General features: G+C 45.3%; 1 protein-coding gene across 4 annotated transcripts in view; it reads right to left on the reverse strand.

The window, feature by feature from the left end:
• Positions 1-15794, reverse strand: part of LOC119166716 (uncharacterized) — a 178329-nt gene that overhangs the window by 105809 nt on the left and 56726 nt on the right. For 3 of the 4 annotated variants that reach the window (XR_012888477.1, XM_037418039.2, XM_037418042.2), the window contains exon 3: positions 9535-9634. Coding sequence is in view for 3 of the 4 variants with exons in the window: in XM_037418039.2 (XP_037273936.2) it covers positions 9535-9634 (100 nt within the window). In the remaining variant the exon portion in view is untranslated. The remainder of the gene's footprint in view (positions 1-9534; positions 9635-15794) is intronic. The other variant, XM_037418040.2, reaches the window with a different exon arrangement.

Raw genomic sequence — 15794 nt, forward strand, 5'->3', positions numbered from 1 at the left:
TGGGCGAAGGGGGGTGAGGAAGCGAGCTGAGGTGGCCGAGGGGAGTCGACAGTAAAACCTCGTTATAACAAAGTGGGATATAACAAACTAATGGATATAACGAAGCAATGGTAATTCCCCTTGAAATTCCCATAGACGCTCTTGTATTTAAAACGACATTTTAATGAAGCAAAAATTTCCCCACAGTGAATATAATGAACCATTCCTCATCCACGATGAGCATTTACTGATCATTTTGATATACACCAATTCTCAATTTCTTATAGTACACTACGGTTTACGTCTCATCTCGGCCAAGGTAATTCAAAACTTGCGCCTTGTACTTCCCGGGAGCCGCTTGCCAGCGCACGTGTGGGAGCGAGTCTCCACGCTTCTTTTCTTCTCTGGAACTAATGGACTCGCCCACACAGCAACTCGCGCGAGCGTGCGCGTTAGCCAGCCTCCCCTCTCCTGTAGAACTCATTGACCCGCCCGCGCATCTGACCTCCTTCTCCCCTTCAGCACGGCGCTAGAGTGACTCAGAATATGGGGAGTCTCCAAAGCACCAGCTCCCACGTGGACCTGTTGCAGTGAAATTCCGCGCCGTGCCGCTGCTTCCACGCTCGGAAGCGCGCGGAAAGCGAGGGGTGTCTGCTACGCCCGGTAGTTCTTGCGCTGTATTTGCACGCTGTATTAACTTGATGTATGCTCCATTTTAATGATAAGGTGTGGAATGAAGCTCGCCCATCATTAATAGTTGTGTTAGTGCCTGGGGCAGCAAAGGAACGCAAAAACTGATCTTGAAACTGCATAAACGCAGTCATGTTCTGGTGCTAAAGTTCGAGTGCGCTGATTTGGTAGCTGTGCGGGCGCAGAAAAGCATAACATGAAAGGAAAGAATGAAAACAACCTGAATCGCATGGGCAAATGAGTAGTAACACCATGCATGCAAGAAACACGAGTAATGAATAAAGTAAATTACTTTTTCAGTCAGCTGAAACACTTGCGTGCAGTGACCGCTTGGCTCACCGTTACGAACTTTTTAGTCATGGTCGCCGGTGGTTCGTAGCCAGACACACATTCTATTAGATAACTTGCTAGCCTTGACCACTAGTTTTTAAGAACAGAGAACAGCTAAAAGAGAACACGGCCGTACCATTGCAATATCTTTTAACTTATTTCATTTTAGACCTAGCGTACAGTAACAAAGTTTGCCATGCGTGAAGCTTGTTTTCAATTCAGACATTCGAAAAAAGACCAGTGCCAGAATAACACATTTTACTCCATGTCTATACAATAAATACGTAACATAGAAAAGTGCCTTAAATATATCCACACAATGTTAAATTAAAGATACAAACAGCAGTGCTCCCGCTGTGCAAATTAACTTACTGTAACAAAATACGTCGAGCAACTGCAATGTAAAGATGTTCTGCCACTTTAGGAAAATGATAAAAAACGTATTTCCCACATGCTTTAGCCTGACGAAAATGTTCCATGCAATAACATATACTTTAAACAGGTATAGCAATTGTGTGTTTCGATGCAATTTGGGGTCACTTATGCATCATGATTGTCCTTATTTAGAGGAATCGCTTCAGCATAAAACTTTCGAATGAGGTAAAACATGAAAAGAATATTTCATTGTTATTAGTCATCCATTTTTATAACTCCAACTATTTAACTACTGATAGCAACATATATTTACGAAGCCCAAAACATTGAGTATACGAAATCAATCCCTAAATTTACTTACACGTTGAAATTAGCCAAGTGTAGCGCTTTTCTAACACACGGCAACTGCCGCGTCAGTAATTAATGCCCCACGTACGCTTGTTTTCTGACGTGCGCTCGTAACATGAAGTTAATTTATTTGATTTGTCTTGTTTCTTTGTGTACCTGATATTTCTTTTGTACAAATTTTACGAATGCGCTCAGTTCATCCAAATCTATGGGTAAGTTGTAAACGAGATAGATGATTACCACGGTTCCATCATCCGGTGGAGACAAATCAGACCACACATCATATTTTAAGGCCAAAGCAGTAAATTCTTCATAAAACGCCCAAACTGACCGTCGGCATCAGTGTCTAATGCCTCGGTGATAGCACGTACGAGCATAGGGATGCACACACGTTTACACGGTTCCCAATCAGGGGGAAGGAGGTGAAGATTCATCGCAGTGTGCCCCCATACCTATTATATCAACGTTTGGGACTGACTTTGAACCTGCCACTCATGTGTCGCAGCACCCCCTCCATATATTGTCAATATATGTGGGTGATCACTTTGCGCCACCCCCCTCTTAGGAGACTAGAAAGGAGCCCCCCCCCCCCCCCCCCCCCCCCGCAAGCACACCTGTGCGTACGAGTGATGCAAAAAAATATCATGTGATGACGCCACCATGACAAAAACGAAGCCAAAGTTTGTGACCCCATCATGTCGCCGTATTATGGCATTGTCGCTTTACACTGTCTCCGTAATCGGACAACCAATCACGAATGCAGTGCAAAAGAAAGTGAGGTGCAGAAGCTTGAATTAAATTACTCAATACCCTATAGGCAGTGCAAAACGTCGTTCGATGAAAAAAACTCTCGGGGGGAGGTAAATTAAATTTATCGACTGAAGAAAAATGTGTATTTCCCATGGAGTTGTCTTAGGAGACAGCACAATCAAGGACCTTGCAAGTTGTTATTGTTAATAATGGCGTAAAAGGCAGACATGTCCAGTTATTGATCTCGTCACGAATTAGTAATGTTAGTCACACAATGGTGCTGATCATAAACCAATTGAACGAAACGCTAGACTTACTCCAGTTACCTAGGTTTATTTTTTTTTAAACGGCACCCACATCGACGGGCTCATACAGCTTCGTGTGAGCTATTTACGGCTTTTAACTAGACGAGAAAACAGGATTAGGGCAGGAGGAAGACTTAAAAAAAATATCTAATGCATAAAGTAAGAGAGGTTGAAAGCATTAGCATGACCTAGCCACTTACTGTGCACACACCTGCTATGCTCTAGTGGTTATTTACACGATTTCAAGCTCATGATCTTCTGTAGCACGTTTACATTCGTGATTCCACATGAATCTAAATTAGGCCCCCTTCCTTCATGATAAAGTGCGTCCACAACGCATTCCTCAGATGGCCGAGTATGTGTGTTCCATTACGGTGATATACCAGCTAGACGTAAACAAACAAGATCCTCCTTCTGCACCACACAAGCACGTTCTAAGCGTGGTGAGTCATGTTGCGGGGACATAGTATTCAATATATCGCCAAAATTATTGCAATGTTGGCTAGCAGCTGAAAAAATATGACGTGTGTAACAGATGCCCGCTGCTTTCCACGGCTTCCAACGCGGGAAATGCCCGCAGGTCTGGCACGACAGCACCGCGGTGCGAAAGTCCACCGCAAAGGCTCTCCTCTCAAATATTGGCACGGCGCTTCGGATTCTCCTCTATATTCTAGGTCACTGTATCCGCGCTGGAGCCTCGCTCGTCGCCGGGGCGGCAAAGATTGTGGCTTTTTCCTTTGTCGTTCGCTGTGGAAGAGCAACACCACCTCTATCAGTTTCTGCCGCTAGGCACAAGATGGACAACGGCAGAGGCAAACATAAGCGCAAAAATATAACAATCGAGTAGGAGTCAGCAATGTTGAAAGCCCTTGAATCTGGCATCAAGAAAAAAAAAGTGGTCGAAGACTTCGGCGCTGTGCGGGCGCCGCAGGCGACCAGGCCCAGACGTTGTGGGACGCTCTCTTTGACGCTGGCGTTGCACCTGACTGCAACACTTTCTCCGTGTACATTGGTGCCGATGCTGACGCGGTTGATAAGAAGTGCAGTGCCAAAACGTGTTCAACGTCATCCACTTGTGTTACGTCATAGGCAAGCTGCCTATATATATACTTATTCGTCTGCAAAATAAAGGCATTCTGCATTGGTTCTCAGTCCGGCTAGGTCACTCTGGGCTAGTTACTAGAGTGACGACGAGGATGGAATCCACAATTTCTGAGCGCCGGATGTAACCACCCACCACCACGGAACGTCGACGGGCATGACCATGGCTACGAGTCCCGGCACCCCAAGTTTCGACGAAAATCAAGATAAGTGGGAGATTTACTTGACTCAGCCAGAGGCATTCTTTGAAGCAAATGATATTAGCAAAGCGAAAAAGAAAAGGGCGTTTCTGATTTCGACGCTATCAGCGAAGGTGGTAGGCGTAATTGCTGGACACTGCGCTCCACGTAAAGTAAGTGAGCTGAGTTACGAGGAAGCACTCGCTTTCCTAAATGCCCACTATGCGCCGAAGTGTAACGAAGTAGCTGCAAGTTGCAATTTCTTCACTAGAGATCAAACTGCCACTGAATCTGTCCGAGACTATGTCGTTGAACTTCGCAAGCTGGCAGATAAGTGTAATTTCGGCACCAGCCTTGACCGAATGTTACGTGGCCGCATCGTTTGTGGCATTCGAAATCGCGCTGTGCAGCAGACGCTGCTCGAAAGAAGTGAGCTCACGCTGGCGAAAGCGACAAACTTTGCTACGGCTGCTGAAACTGCTGTGCAGGAAGTTAGCGCCATGACCAAACAGGATGTGGCAGCGGTATGCAGTTTAACGGAAAAATCACGCCCGTATAAAACTACCGTCAGATAAGCAACGGGTTGCCGATTGCCCACAAGGCACGGCCTATCCCGTACGCTCTTCGGGAGAAAGTGGAAAGGGTACTGGAACGCTTAGCGAGTGAAAGCATATTCTCACCTATAGCACATTCAGAGTGGGCGGCACCAATAGTGCCGGTACTAAAAAAAGATGGGTCCCTTCACATCTGCGGCGACTTTAAAACCACAATTAAAACTGCGTGCGTAACTGAGCAATATTCACTACTTAACATCGAGAATATTTTCGCGTCACTTCGTGAGGGATCGCTTTTCACTACAATAGATCTGAAGGACGTGTATAACCAGCTCCCCTTGGATGAGGAAGCGAAGAAGTTAGCCTTTATAAATACGCACAAGTGCCTGTTCTGCTATAACCATCTTCCGTTTGGAGTTGCCTCGGCTCCCGCGATTTTTCAGCGCCACATGGAAACCGTCCTGGCTGGCCTTCCAGTCATGCAGGTGTATCTGGACGATGTACTAATAGCCGAGCGTCAAGACGGTAACGACTCTGTTCTCCGGAATGTCTTACACCGTCTGCAGGAAAACGGTGTCAAGCTGAAGGCAGAAAAGTGTCACTTCTGTAAAGACTCAATCGTCTACTTGGGGCACCGGATCGACAAAGACGGCTTGCACCCGTAGGAAAAGAACCTCGCTGCAATACGCGATTTACCACCGCCTACTAGTGTAAGCGAACTGCGCTCGTTTTTAGGTCTGCTGTCGTATTATCGCCGATTACTACCGAACATGTCGGCGATCTTGGCCCCCTTGTATAAGCTGCTCGAAAAAGAGCATAAATGGAAGTGGGGTGCAACTCAAGAAAATTCTTATCTTAAGGCGAAACGAACGCTTCTCAGCTCATCCGTGCTGGCATATTTTCAGCCCGACCAACCAGTGTGGTTGGAATGCGATGCATCATCGTCGAGTTTAGGTACCGGCATTTCGCACCGAATAGCAACGTCGATAAACCTATCGTTTCCGTTCACGCACACTGACGCGTGCGGAAAAAAATTATTCGCAGCTCGAGAAGGAAGCTCTGGCGCTGGTGTTCGGAGTCTCAAATTTTCGCGACTACCTGTTGGGCCGCAAATTTGTGCTGGTGACGGACCACCAACCACTTGTGAGCCTGCTACGAGAAGAACGACCGGTGCCTCCAATGGCGTCGGCGCATATAGAGAGGTGGGCTCTGTTCCTAAGTCAATACCGGTACCGTATCGAGTACAGGGCCGGGAAACAAAACGTCAATGCAGATGCACTTAGCCATTTGCCAGTGCCGACACCAGAGGTTGTTCACTCCGAAACCTTGCCAGAATACGTGCTGTCCACGGAGCAGCTTGACAGTACATACGTTCCAGCGGATGCTTTAAAGGCGCTTACCAGTGCGGACAAAGATCTTTGTATTGTCCAAAACTTTATACGCAATTGATGGCCGAAACGCCTCTAAACATGTCACAGTCATCTGCAACCTTATTTTTGCAGAAGACTAAAACTGTCGAGCGCCAAAGGTCTGCTCTACTGGGGTCATCGAGTTATACCCAGCAAGGCGCGGGAGCCCATGCTATCAGAGTTACTCCGGTCACACCAGGGAGCTTCGGGGATGAAAAGACTGGCTCGGACATTGTTCTGGTGGCCAGGGTTGGATGGTGAGATCGAAAGTCCCACTCGTTCATGCATGCGATGTGTACAAGCTCAAGCAATGCCACATCGTCAGGAGCCTATTAGTTGGCTAGAAACAGGAATGAAGTGGTCACGGCTTCACATTGATTACGCTGGGCCAATAGAGGGGCGCATGCTACTCATAGTCGTCGATTCGCACACGAAGTGGATCGAGGCCCTCCCAGTCCGATCAGCAACTACCGAAGTCACAATTATACGGCTTCGCGAATTATTCGCGCGTTTTGGTTTGCCGCAAACTGTAGTGTCTGATAACGGGCCCCAGTTTGCAAGTCAGCAGTTTGCCCAGTTCATGACAGATAACAACATAACGGATCTACCATATTTACTCGCGTAATCCTCGCACTCGCATAATTCTCGCACCCCCTACATCGCCCAAAAAAATACGATTTTTTTTCCCCGAGTAAATATCGCACCCCGGAAAACTGCCGCAATAAAGTCGTCTGCTCGTTCCAGCTCCATGATGATAGCGCGCGCCATCTGGCGCCATCTCTTAAGCATCAAGCGTACTATTGCACAGAGATTCAATCCAATTCAAGCTAAGCCGAAGTGGCCAGTGCACGTTGCGGCGTGCTTTGTTTGTTGTGTCGGTAATCTTGGCACGTTATGAGGCGATACTGAAGCTACACGGCTGCTTCAAGTTGCAAGTGATGGATCATGCACTAAACAACGGAAACAGGGCCGCCGGTAAACCCTTCGGAGCCTACGAGTTTTGTGTTTGCTACTGGTGACAGCAGCTGAAAGCCACCAAGACGTGTTGGGTCTGCCGTGTGCCTAAAACTGGGATTGATGGTAAACTTTATTTCTTCAGAAGGAAACTGCGGACGATTCTGTTAAATAGCCATCAGCCCAATACTGACGTCCTACGCTTACCTTTTGAGGGCTTCTGTTCAGCGACGAACGCTACCGCTACGCCCGCAACGCCCACAAGCTTTGCGTGTGGTATTCTAATCTCGACTATTTCCTTCCACTCTTTGTGTCTCAAATAAATCTTGTCTTGTGTTGAACCTCTGCTTTTATTGTTGAGGTAAGTTCTAATTAGTACTTCTTAAAGCTTGCTGTAAGTTGCTGGTGTGAGAATCCCGATTTCCGGCCACCTCGTTTTTTTTTTTTCGCTCTCTGCGTTTTCATAGAAAGTTTTTCTCGCGTAATTCTCGCACCCCCCAACTTTGAATTGGTTTTCCTGCAAAAAAAGTGTGAGGATTATGCGAGTAAATACGGTATGCAGTGCCCCTTACCACCCGCAATCTAATGGCCTTACAGAATGTGCAGTTCGCACTATCAAGGACGGTCTAGTTAAACACTCGATGGTAAACGACCTCGAAGTTAAACTAGCTCGAGTATTGCTAGGCTACCGACGCACGCCTCTATCGTGCGGAAAGTCTCCTTCAGAACTGCTGCTTAATTATCAAGTGCGTTCACGCTTGGATACTTGTGTGCCATCTTTATCTCGGAGTCATTCGCAGCCTTCCAGATTCCAGCCCGGAGACCCGGTGTGGGTGCGCAGCTTTTGACACGGAAGGCGGTGGTGCCCAGGCATCATCAGAGGCTCTGAAGGTTCGCGCCTCGTGAAAGTCGACACACCAGAAGGGCCGACCCGGCGTCACTTAGACTAGATTCGTCCGCGAATGTCACCCGGGGCTCCAAAGGCGGACACTTCTGAAACGGTACAGCCCGGCTGCGACAACGCGGAGCAGCAAGCGTCACCACGGGAGCAGCTACTAAGCCCGGTCACTCCAGCACGCATTAACGCTGTTCCCGTTCCTTCGGCAATGCCACAAACATCTCTTCCAGGTGTGGCTGGTTCCCCAACTCCTCAAGTCTTACAAAGGTGTACCCGACTACGAAGGCTCGTGCAAAGACACAATCTTTAAAAGAAAGGGAGAAGTGATAAGAAGTGCAATGTCAAAACGTGTTCAACGTCATCCACTTGTGTTACGTCATAGGCAAGCCACCTATATATATACTTATTCGTCTGCAAAATAAAGGCATTCTGCGTTGGTTCCCAGTCCGGCTCGGACACTCTGGGATAGTTACTACAGCGATGACAACCGAAGAGTTGTCAGATGGGGAAATCGTGCCCACGGTGACGGGCGAGCACGACGACCGTTACTAATGTGTCAGCACCTTGGAGCCTAATGTTGGCGAACACGACCCTCGCGCAAATACTGCATGCGACAGATCTGCTGTGCTGCTTCTTTGGTGCTTACGATGACGAGAATGGACTAGAAATAGCTGCTGCAGCTAACAAAGCAGTCATCCGCATGAGAAAGAGTTGGCAAAAGTCTATTGAGGACTATTGTTCTTCAAAGTGATCTGTCTGCGGGTGTGCTCATATTGGCAGAAATAAAGTGCATTGTTCTTTATTGTTTTGCCAATTTTTTGCCTTCTATTGCCATTTTTCTCAGCACGAAGAGCAGTTGTGATATTCGTTGGTGAGTACATACTCTCTTTCTGGCTAATGGTCGGTAGAAATGAATATAGGCTATAGCAAACTAATGGTTATAACGAAGTAACTACGACTCCCCCTTCAAATTAGTTATAACGAGGTTTGACTGTAATACTAAAAACGGAAGACTTCCAAAGGGTAAGGAGACGTTAGGTGTCGGTTAGCAGGACTGCAGCTGATGAATGTAGGTGGTGCGTTTATTACGTGGAGAAAAAAATCCAAATTTGGCGACTTGAGTTGGGGGTGCGTTTATTATGCCAGTAAATACGATATTTCAAATCCCCCGAGAAAGGTAGGGGTGCTTGCTTTGGTTGGGTTGCTTGCTCAGCATTTCACGATATACTATTTCAGGGTCATATGACACAGGGAAAAAATTGGCACCGGCCTTGGCACTAGCGGTGCGGTAAAAACAGTGAATTGGAAAAGAGTAGTTTACTCCCCAGTGATCGGCCAACCACTCACACTGGCGAAATTGACACAAATTGCTACTATTTAGTGCCACAGAACACACTGCCTTTCATTAAAATTGCAAAGATGTGGCATGACGTCATCCTGAACTGTTGAGGCATAAATGAGCTCTCTTGTGCTTGAATGCTCCTGCACACTGCATTTCCCAGAAATTCCTCAAGATCTATGTATTTCACTCGCAGGAGGAGGTAACATAGGCTAACTACCAGAAGTACTCAGAACATTCCATGCAAAAGTTCACGGCTCTGCAAAGAGCTCTGATCACAATGACGTTTCGAATAAAAAAATAGAAGGAAGGAGGCAACATACGTGGTGTTGCAACTTCCGTAGGCATCGCTGTTGAAGTCATGGTTGGGCAGTCAGTGGCCATGAACATGGTGGTCGGATCTCCCACATGGAGGAGGACCTGCTGGGAAAGGTGCCACACTATTTGAGATGGGCTGGCAATGAATGAGAGACGGCTAATGCACATCTTTAGCAATGACTGCCAATGATTCCTAAGCATAAAGCTATGACATGAGAACATTGAAGTGCTTCTTTTAGCTGATACCCGAGTCACACTGCCACCACACAACTCTATTTAAAGGACCTCTGACCGTGAAAAGTGACTTTTTTACAAGGATTTGCACCTTTGCATATAGTAATGCTGAAATTGAATTGTAAATTATCTAATGCATGGTATAATTTATGCTAGTGTCGTTAATTCAGAACAATCTTGCATCAGTTCAAAATGCCCCTAAATAGCCAGCTAGACGGAGCATGAGAAACTAGCGCCCACAGCGGGACGGCACCTGAGACTATGTGCGCTCAACCTTCTGTGCAACTGAATGCACTGTCTTCAGGTAGGGGGACCCACAAGTGGTGAAGAATGAGACCATGTGGATGCTTTGAGTGTATCCCCCTCAGAAAAAAGATCATCATTCCTGCCGTAAGCAGCCAGAACCACCTTGAGAGCAGCCCAACATCAGATCGAGAGAGGTGACAAACAATAGTCCTGGCCATGTGCCAGTCAGAGTATTGTGCGCCCCCCGCAAATGTTCTCTAACACCAATAATACTTGTATGACCTCTGCAATGCCAGGACGGGGCCTCATATCTATGTAAAACTACAGAAAATATTAATTGCACCTGAATACTCGGACAAGCATTGCACGACACTCTTACTTTAAAACCAAATAAACTTATAGACAGCACTCATTACTAATAATCGGTCATCACTAATAATTGGTACCCCGCATGCAGAACTCTCAAACAACACAAGCATCTCAAGTTTCAAAATTTGGTGTCAGAGGTTCTTTGAGTACTTCGTCTTTTCGTCGAAGAAGATGCAGTTCTCATCGCATGGCGTCCATTTCATCTTGTAAGTTTGCAATGATGAACATATCGCTTGTTTGTCTCCACTTGAAAATGTGGCAGCATTACGTGAAAAGAACTAACACTTGTATTTTCTAGCATCCTTTCTCAATTTAGTTTAAGGGAATGCACGGAAGAAAAATAAAAAAGACTTGTATGTTGCCTTGTAAACTTGTAGGGGCATACTCATCATAGACATTTTATTGTTTATTTCTTCAGTAATATTAACCAAACTGCATAGACTTATGCAGTTTTTTCGGCGGATTTTAAATGTGTAATTACTTTTCCTGTAACTCGTCTTGTTCCTGGGATAACTTAAGTTAACCCTCTATTGTTTAAGGCCACCATAGAAAAAAAGCTTAATTAAAACTGATAGTTAAGATATGTCAACATAGACTAATGACTAGAGGTTGACAGTATGCAATACTTTTTTTGTTTTTTTGGCATTTCTTGGTTATTTTTACAGCAAAATAAAATCTTTATTTTCAAAAGCAACTGAAATTGTGTTACAGTTTTGATGAGTAATCATTAAAAAGGCTTGTGTTCTAAAGTCTACTTTCACACTTGGATTCTAGACATGTACAGGTTTCCATTGCAAAAAGAATTATTGTTGTAGCTGCCCTAGCTGCGGAGATATTGAGGCTTAAAATTTAAAGAGCCGTAAATTTACTTTTTTGGGAAAAATGGTAAAAACTAATAACACACAGTTTCTTCAAAAAACAACAGTCACGGTGTGCATGGTTTGCAATGCTCATAAAGGCGCTCATGAATTGGTAGAAGAGCTTCTAACACAGGTTCTGGCAAGTTATAAAGAAGCCTTGAAGTAGGCTCCCCATTTTATGCAGGTTCTGCATTTGTGGAGCACCAAAAATCTGGATGGTCAGAATGACATTACAAAAAAGTACCACTTCCTGGTGTGTCAAAATTTGCAGAGATGTAGAAAAATACTTGCAGACACCAAACATGTCAATCATAAAAAATAAATTTTTTTGTTGCTTTTAAGTCCCAAGGGCCAGCCCGCTCACCTTAAAGGCGACTCGACTACATATGTGAAAGATGGGATGTTTTGACAAGCGCAGCAGCGCTGTTTTTGCCCTATGCGGCTGCCGTCGAAAGCTTGCACTACGTCGTGTAGCACGGCCACAACTCTATTTTCGTAAAACTTCATTAGCAAGTTGAATTCTGAACGGGGGTAAAGGGAGTATCGTAGTTGCAATGTGACAGGGGAGGATGGCAGCTGCTGTAAAGTGCCCAACTGAATCAACACACATGAGTGCACTTCTGCTTTGCGGATGCTACACCGGCAGCCATGTCTTGCAGATGACAGCACGCTTACATAGAGTGCCGAGTATTCCTGTTCACTTTCCTTGTCTCCTTCAAGCTTTAACTTTGCTTTGCATCTTGGGCATTTCCCTTTCCTAGCAGGTGGTTACTGCGGAGTAAAAAAGCACCCGCTGATTGGTGCTATTCTTGCTGGGCATTAGCTCTAGTGGAGGAGCTCACACACTTTCCATACGTGGCCTATGCGAGAAACGCTCTCAAATCAACCCCCATACCTGCCATATACACAACTCTTTACAGCACTTTTATTTGCTATTTACAGTATAGACGGCTTATAACGTAAGCCACAGGAGTCGCGAATATCCACACCTTAAGCGGTACCACACTATAATCAAAACCTTTTTCAAGGGCCACACTTGTGCGAAACGTGTTGAACGAGCAGCCTTGCGTGTCCTAATATCGAAGCATGTGATACGTGGTGCTTACAACCTATAAAATTTCTAATTATTAAAAAGAATTTAACATCCGAAGACATGCATTTGCAATGAAATAAACACGAAAGGGGGTGTCTAAGAAGAGAAAGTACCTTCACGGAAACTCACCGACTGGTTCCCAGACCACCTCGATTATGCGATTATATAGAAACTAAGTCGAATCCTGTACGAAATCTCATGCTCTGAGAGACACCAATTCGATTTCACAGGTGCTCACCCGATTTCAAGACAAGACAATCGAATAGCGAACCACCATTCGAGTACTACATGTGCCACCCTTGTTTTCATTAACGTTATGTATACCTTCCCTTCAAGTGGAGAAACCGCAAAGAGTTTTGTTAATTCGGTACTAAACTGCAACTCAGATTGCACGCGACCACTACCGAAGCGCAACCAATGCTGATTAGACCTAGCATGCTGTTCAGTATGTTGTCACGGGAAGTTTGTCCAAGGCATGAAGATTCGGTGTCAAAAAGACTGCACCCAAGCACTGAACCAAGAACAGCGAGCGTGATACGAAGATCGCGTTCGCAGCCAGGAGATCAACAACGATGAAAATCTGTGAAACTTACATAATACAGCGCTCTGGCAGCAAAGGTAAAAGTTTGCCTCATAAAGCCATAAAAGGTTTAAAATTTATGGACAATGCAATAAATGTGGTATCTGAAGCAAGTGCGATAACGACGATGCTTTTCAGTACAGGAAAAAGTATAGAGCAGTTCATGAGGGCAGAATTGCACGTGCCACGTTGAGCCGCGCTTGCCAGAGCCACGCTAAGCCGTTTCGGCGCCGGTGCTAAGGCTTATCTCTCACTACTCTGCGATCTGCCCAGCGTGCCATGTTTTTTTTCTGTTTTCTTCCTTCCACCTTTCGTTAGTTCACACCGTGTCTCCTCCTCCTCATCACGATCTTGTCGCTTGCTCCCCAGCGGCGCACCCAGCGCACCTCCTTTCAGACATGTACTCGATACCGTAATTGTCACAAAGATTTTCCAGCAACCACACTATAACCAGTTACTTATCTTGGGGTACTGCACAATAAGTGGGATGCATATACATGGAGTTCTATTTGCATTGCCACAAGTTCTGCCCTAAAAGCAGTTACGTTGTAAATTGTCTACACTGTATATCGATAAGCAGCTAAGAAAACTTTGAATGAATGAAACCTCCTGCATCATAAATATATCTTTATTAACTTCAATTGGCAGTGTACTGTTGCATTCGATCACTTTAACAAAGGTACTGCCATATTCGATCATTCCTGTGACATGCTGCTGCTCATAACCCAACTCAAAGGTACAAGTTTTCTTTGCTCATCATAGGCATAAGCAAAAACGAATTGGCACTAGCCTAACATTCTATTCGATTCACACAAAAATAGTGCATAAATGGCTTCAGAACAGATATTTAGGACAAAGTAATTTGAAATGATTATCAAGACACCCATAAATTACCGTGTTACAACATTACTTTTTATTGCAATACAATATCAAGTGCCTTGAAATAACACTCTCCATTTGATGTATTTATATACAGTTCCTCATAGATGCCATATCAAAGAGTTAAAGAAAAAAAATAAAATCATGCAATTTATCGTGCCACCTAACATCGCGACTATGAGGCATGCCTCAGTGGTTCTGATGATCACCTGGGGCATACCTGCCAAGTTTAAGGATTTGGAATACGGCAGATTACTGCAACGAGAAGGTCCCCTCCCACTTTTTTACGAACACAAACAGAAAACATTGCAGAAAGGGAGGAAAAATGGGATAGCAATTATCCTTATCCCCCACAACTTTGTATTATGATAATAAAAACAAACAAACAAACAACTAAAATTAATTTCCGTATCATAATGTATGCAGAAAACATTTCTCCCCATCAAAAGATGTCGCCTTCTGGGATACACGTGAAAAAACCAATGAGCTTGACAGACTAAATCCGTCTTTTCAGTGACAGATGGCGCATCATGTCACTACCCGTCACAGTCTTTTACCATCCATGCCGGGTCCACAGACCTTTTGAGTGAAAAATGACAAGCTCTTCTTCAAAAGCGAATCTGCATGAACTAATGCAGCAGATTTAGCCGATGGTGCCATTGTAGGTCCGGAAACAAGCAAACACAGACAAAAGAAGAGAGTCAGGACACCACAAATGCCTGGCAGTGTCCTGCCTCCCTCCTTCCTTCTGTCCGTGCACGCACTGTCTCTTTTGAATAAGTTTATACAAGCTGTTTGCTGATGCCTGCCGAGACAGCATTACTTTTATTGGTTTCGCTCTCGCCTTCATTATAATTCTTACAGATGATATCTCAATAAAGTGTGCTTGCACAATCGGTAATTCACAAAATGGAGCAAAATCATTTTATCGCACACAATAATCACACAAGGCAAGAAAAAACTAGTGGGCAAATGCATGGCAAAGCAAGGTAGGGGATGATTCCCAACTGATTGTTCTCGAATGGAACAATCGACAGTATGTGCCCTAATTATGTAATGTGAATTACTGTTCTGACGTCTTGAAGATAGCAAAAAAAAAGAGCTAAAGAATGATGAAATATGCCAATAGAGAATATTCCGCTCGATGTTGAATTTTCAGAGGCTGCGTTGGCACCCTGAAAAAGACGGGTGCAAACATAGACGAAAACTGAGACTGAAAGTGCAAACAAAAACTGGGAAAGAACCAAGGACGATGAAGGTGTGCCCGGGACTGAGGAACATGGCATGTGTGAGCTGAAGAATGTGGCTAGTTAGCAAGAGAACAGCTCGCTCGACCTGGAGGACCAAAAGGGTCCAAGCTAGTGCTGCCAGGCCAGTCGGGACGAGTGTCCCGAGGATGATCGAATACTCCAGACTGGGCTTAGCAGTGCTGTTCCTGTAGTAAATGAGTGAGCAGCCTGGGCGAGCAGCTGAACCCGTTTCAGTGGTAAAGGTTGTGACCCCAGTGTTATGTCAAAACGGGTTCAGCGCAACCGACGCCGAGATCATGGTCGTGGTGCCACATACAAGCGGGTCTGTCGCAACCAGGAGCTGAAGCCGTGGCCTCAGTGCTACATTGAATGTGACCTGCGTATTCCTGAATGAGAAGTTTAACGTCTGCTCGCACAGCCTCACACGGTATCATCGTGCGCACTGTACGCACCCATTCACTTGTGTATGTAGGCTTTCGAGCGTCACGCTTAGGATATAAATGCTGCTCATATTGTTTGGCCATTCATAGTGAGTGTAATCGTTGTTTAAAGTTGATGAATGTTTGTTGTCCTAGCCTTGGTTCTCCGTGTCTGAGGGCCCGAACCACCACCAATGCATAAGCATAGCTGACCTCTCTCACACAATGCAACAAATGGCACAAAGCAATTGGGCTGCAGTGCAATGCAGTACTGGATTGGATTGTCACAGAGCAGTGGTAGAGAGGAGGTGCACTTTCTGGAAACTGCGTGAATA

The sequence above is a fragment of the Rhipicephalus microplus genome, unplaced genomic scaffold, assembly GCF_043290135.1.
Source record: "Rhipicephalus microplus isolate Deutch F79 unplaced genomic scaffold, USDA_Rmic scaffold_12, whole genome shotgun sequence".
Taxonomy (NCBI): domain Eukaryota; kingdom Metazoa; phylum Arthropoda; class Arachnida; order Ixodida; family Ixodidae; genus Rhipicephalus; species Rhipicephalus microplus.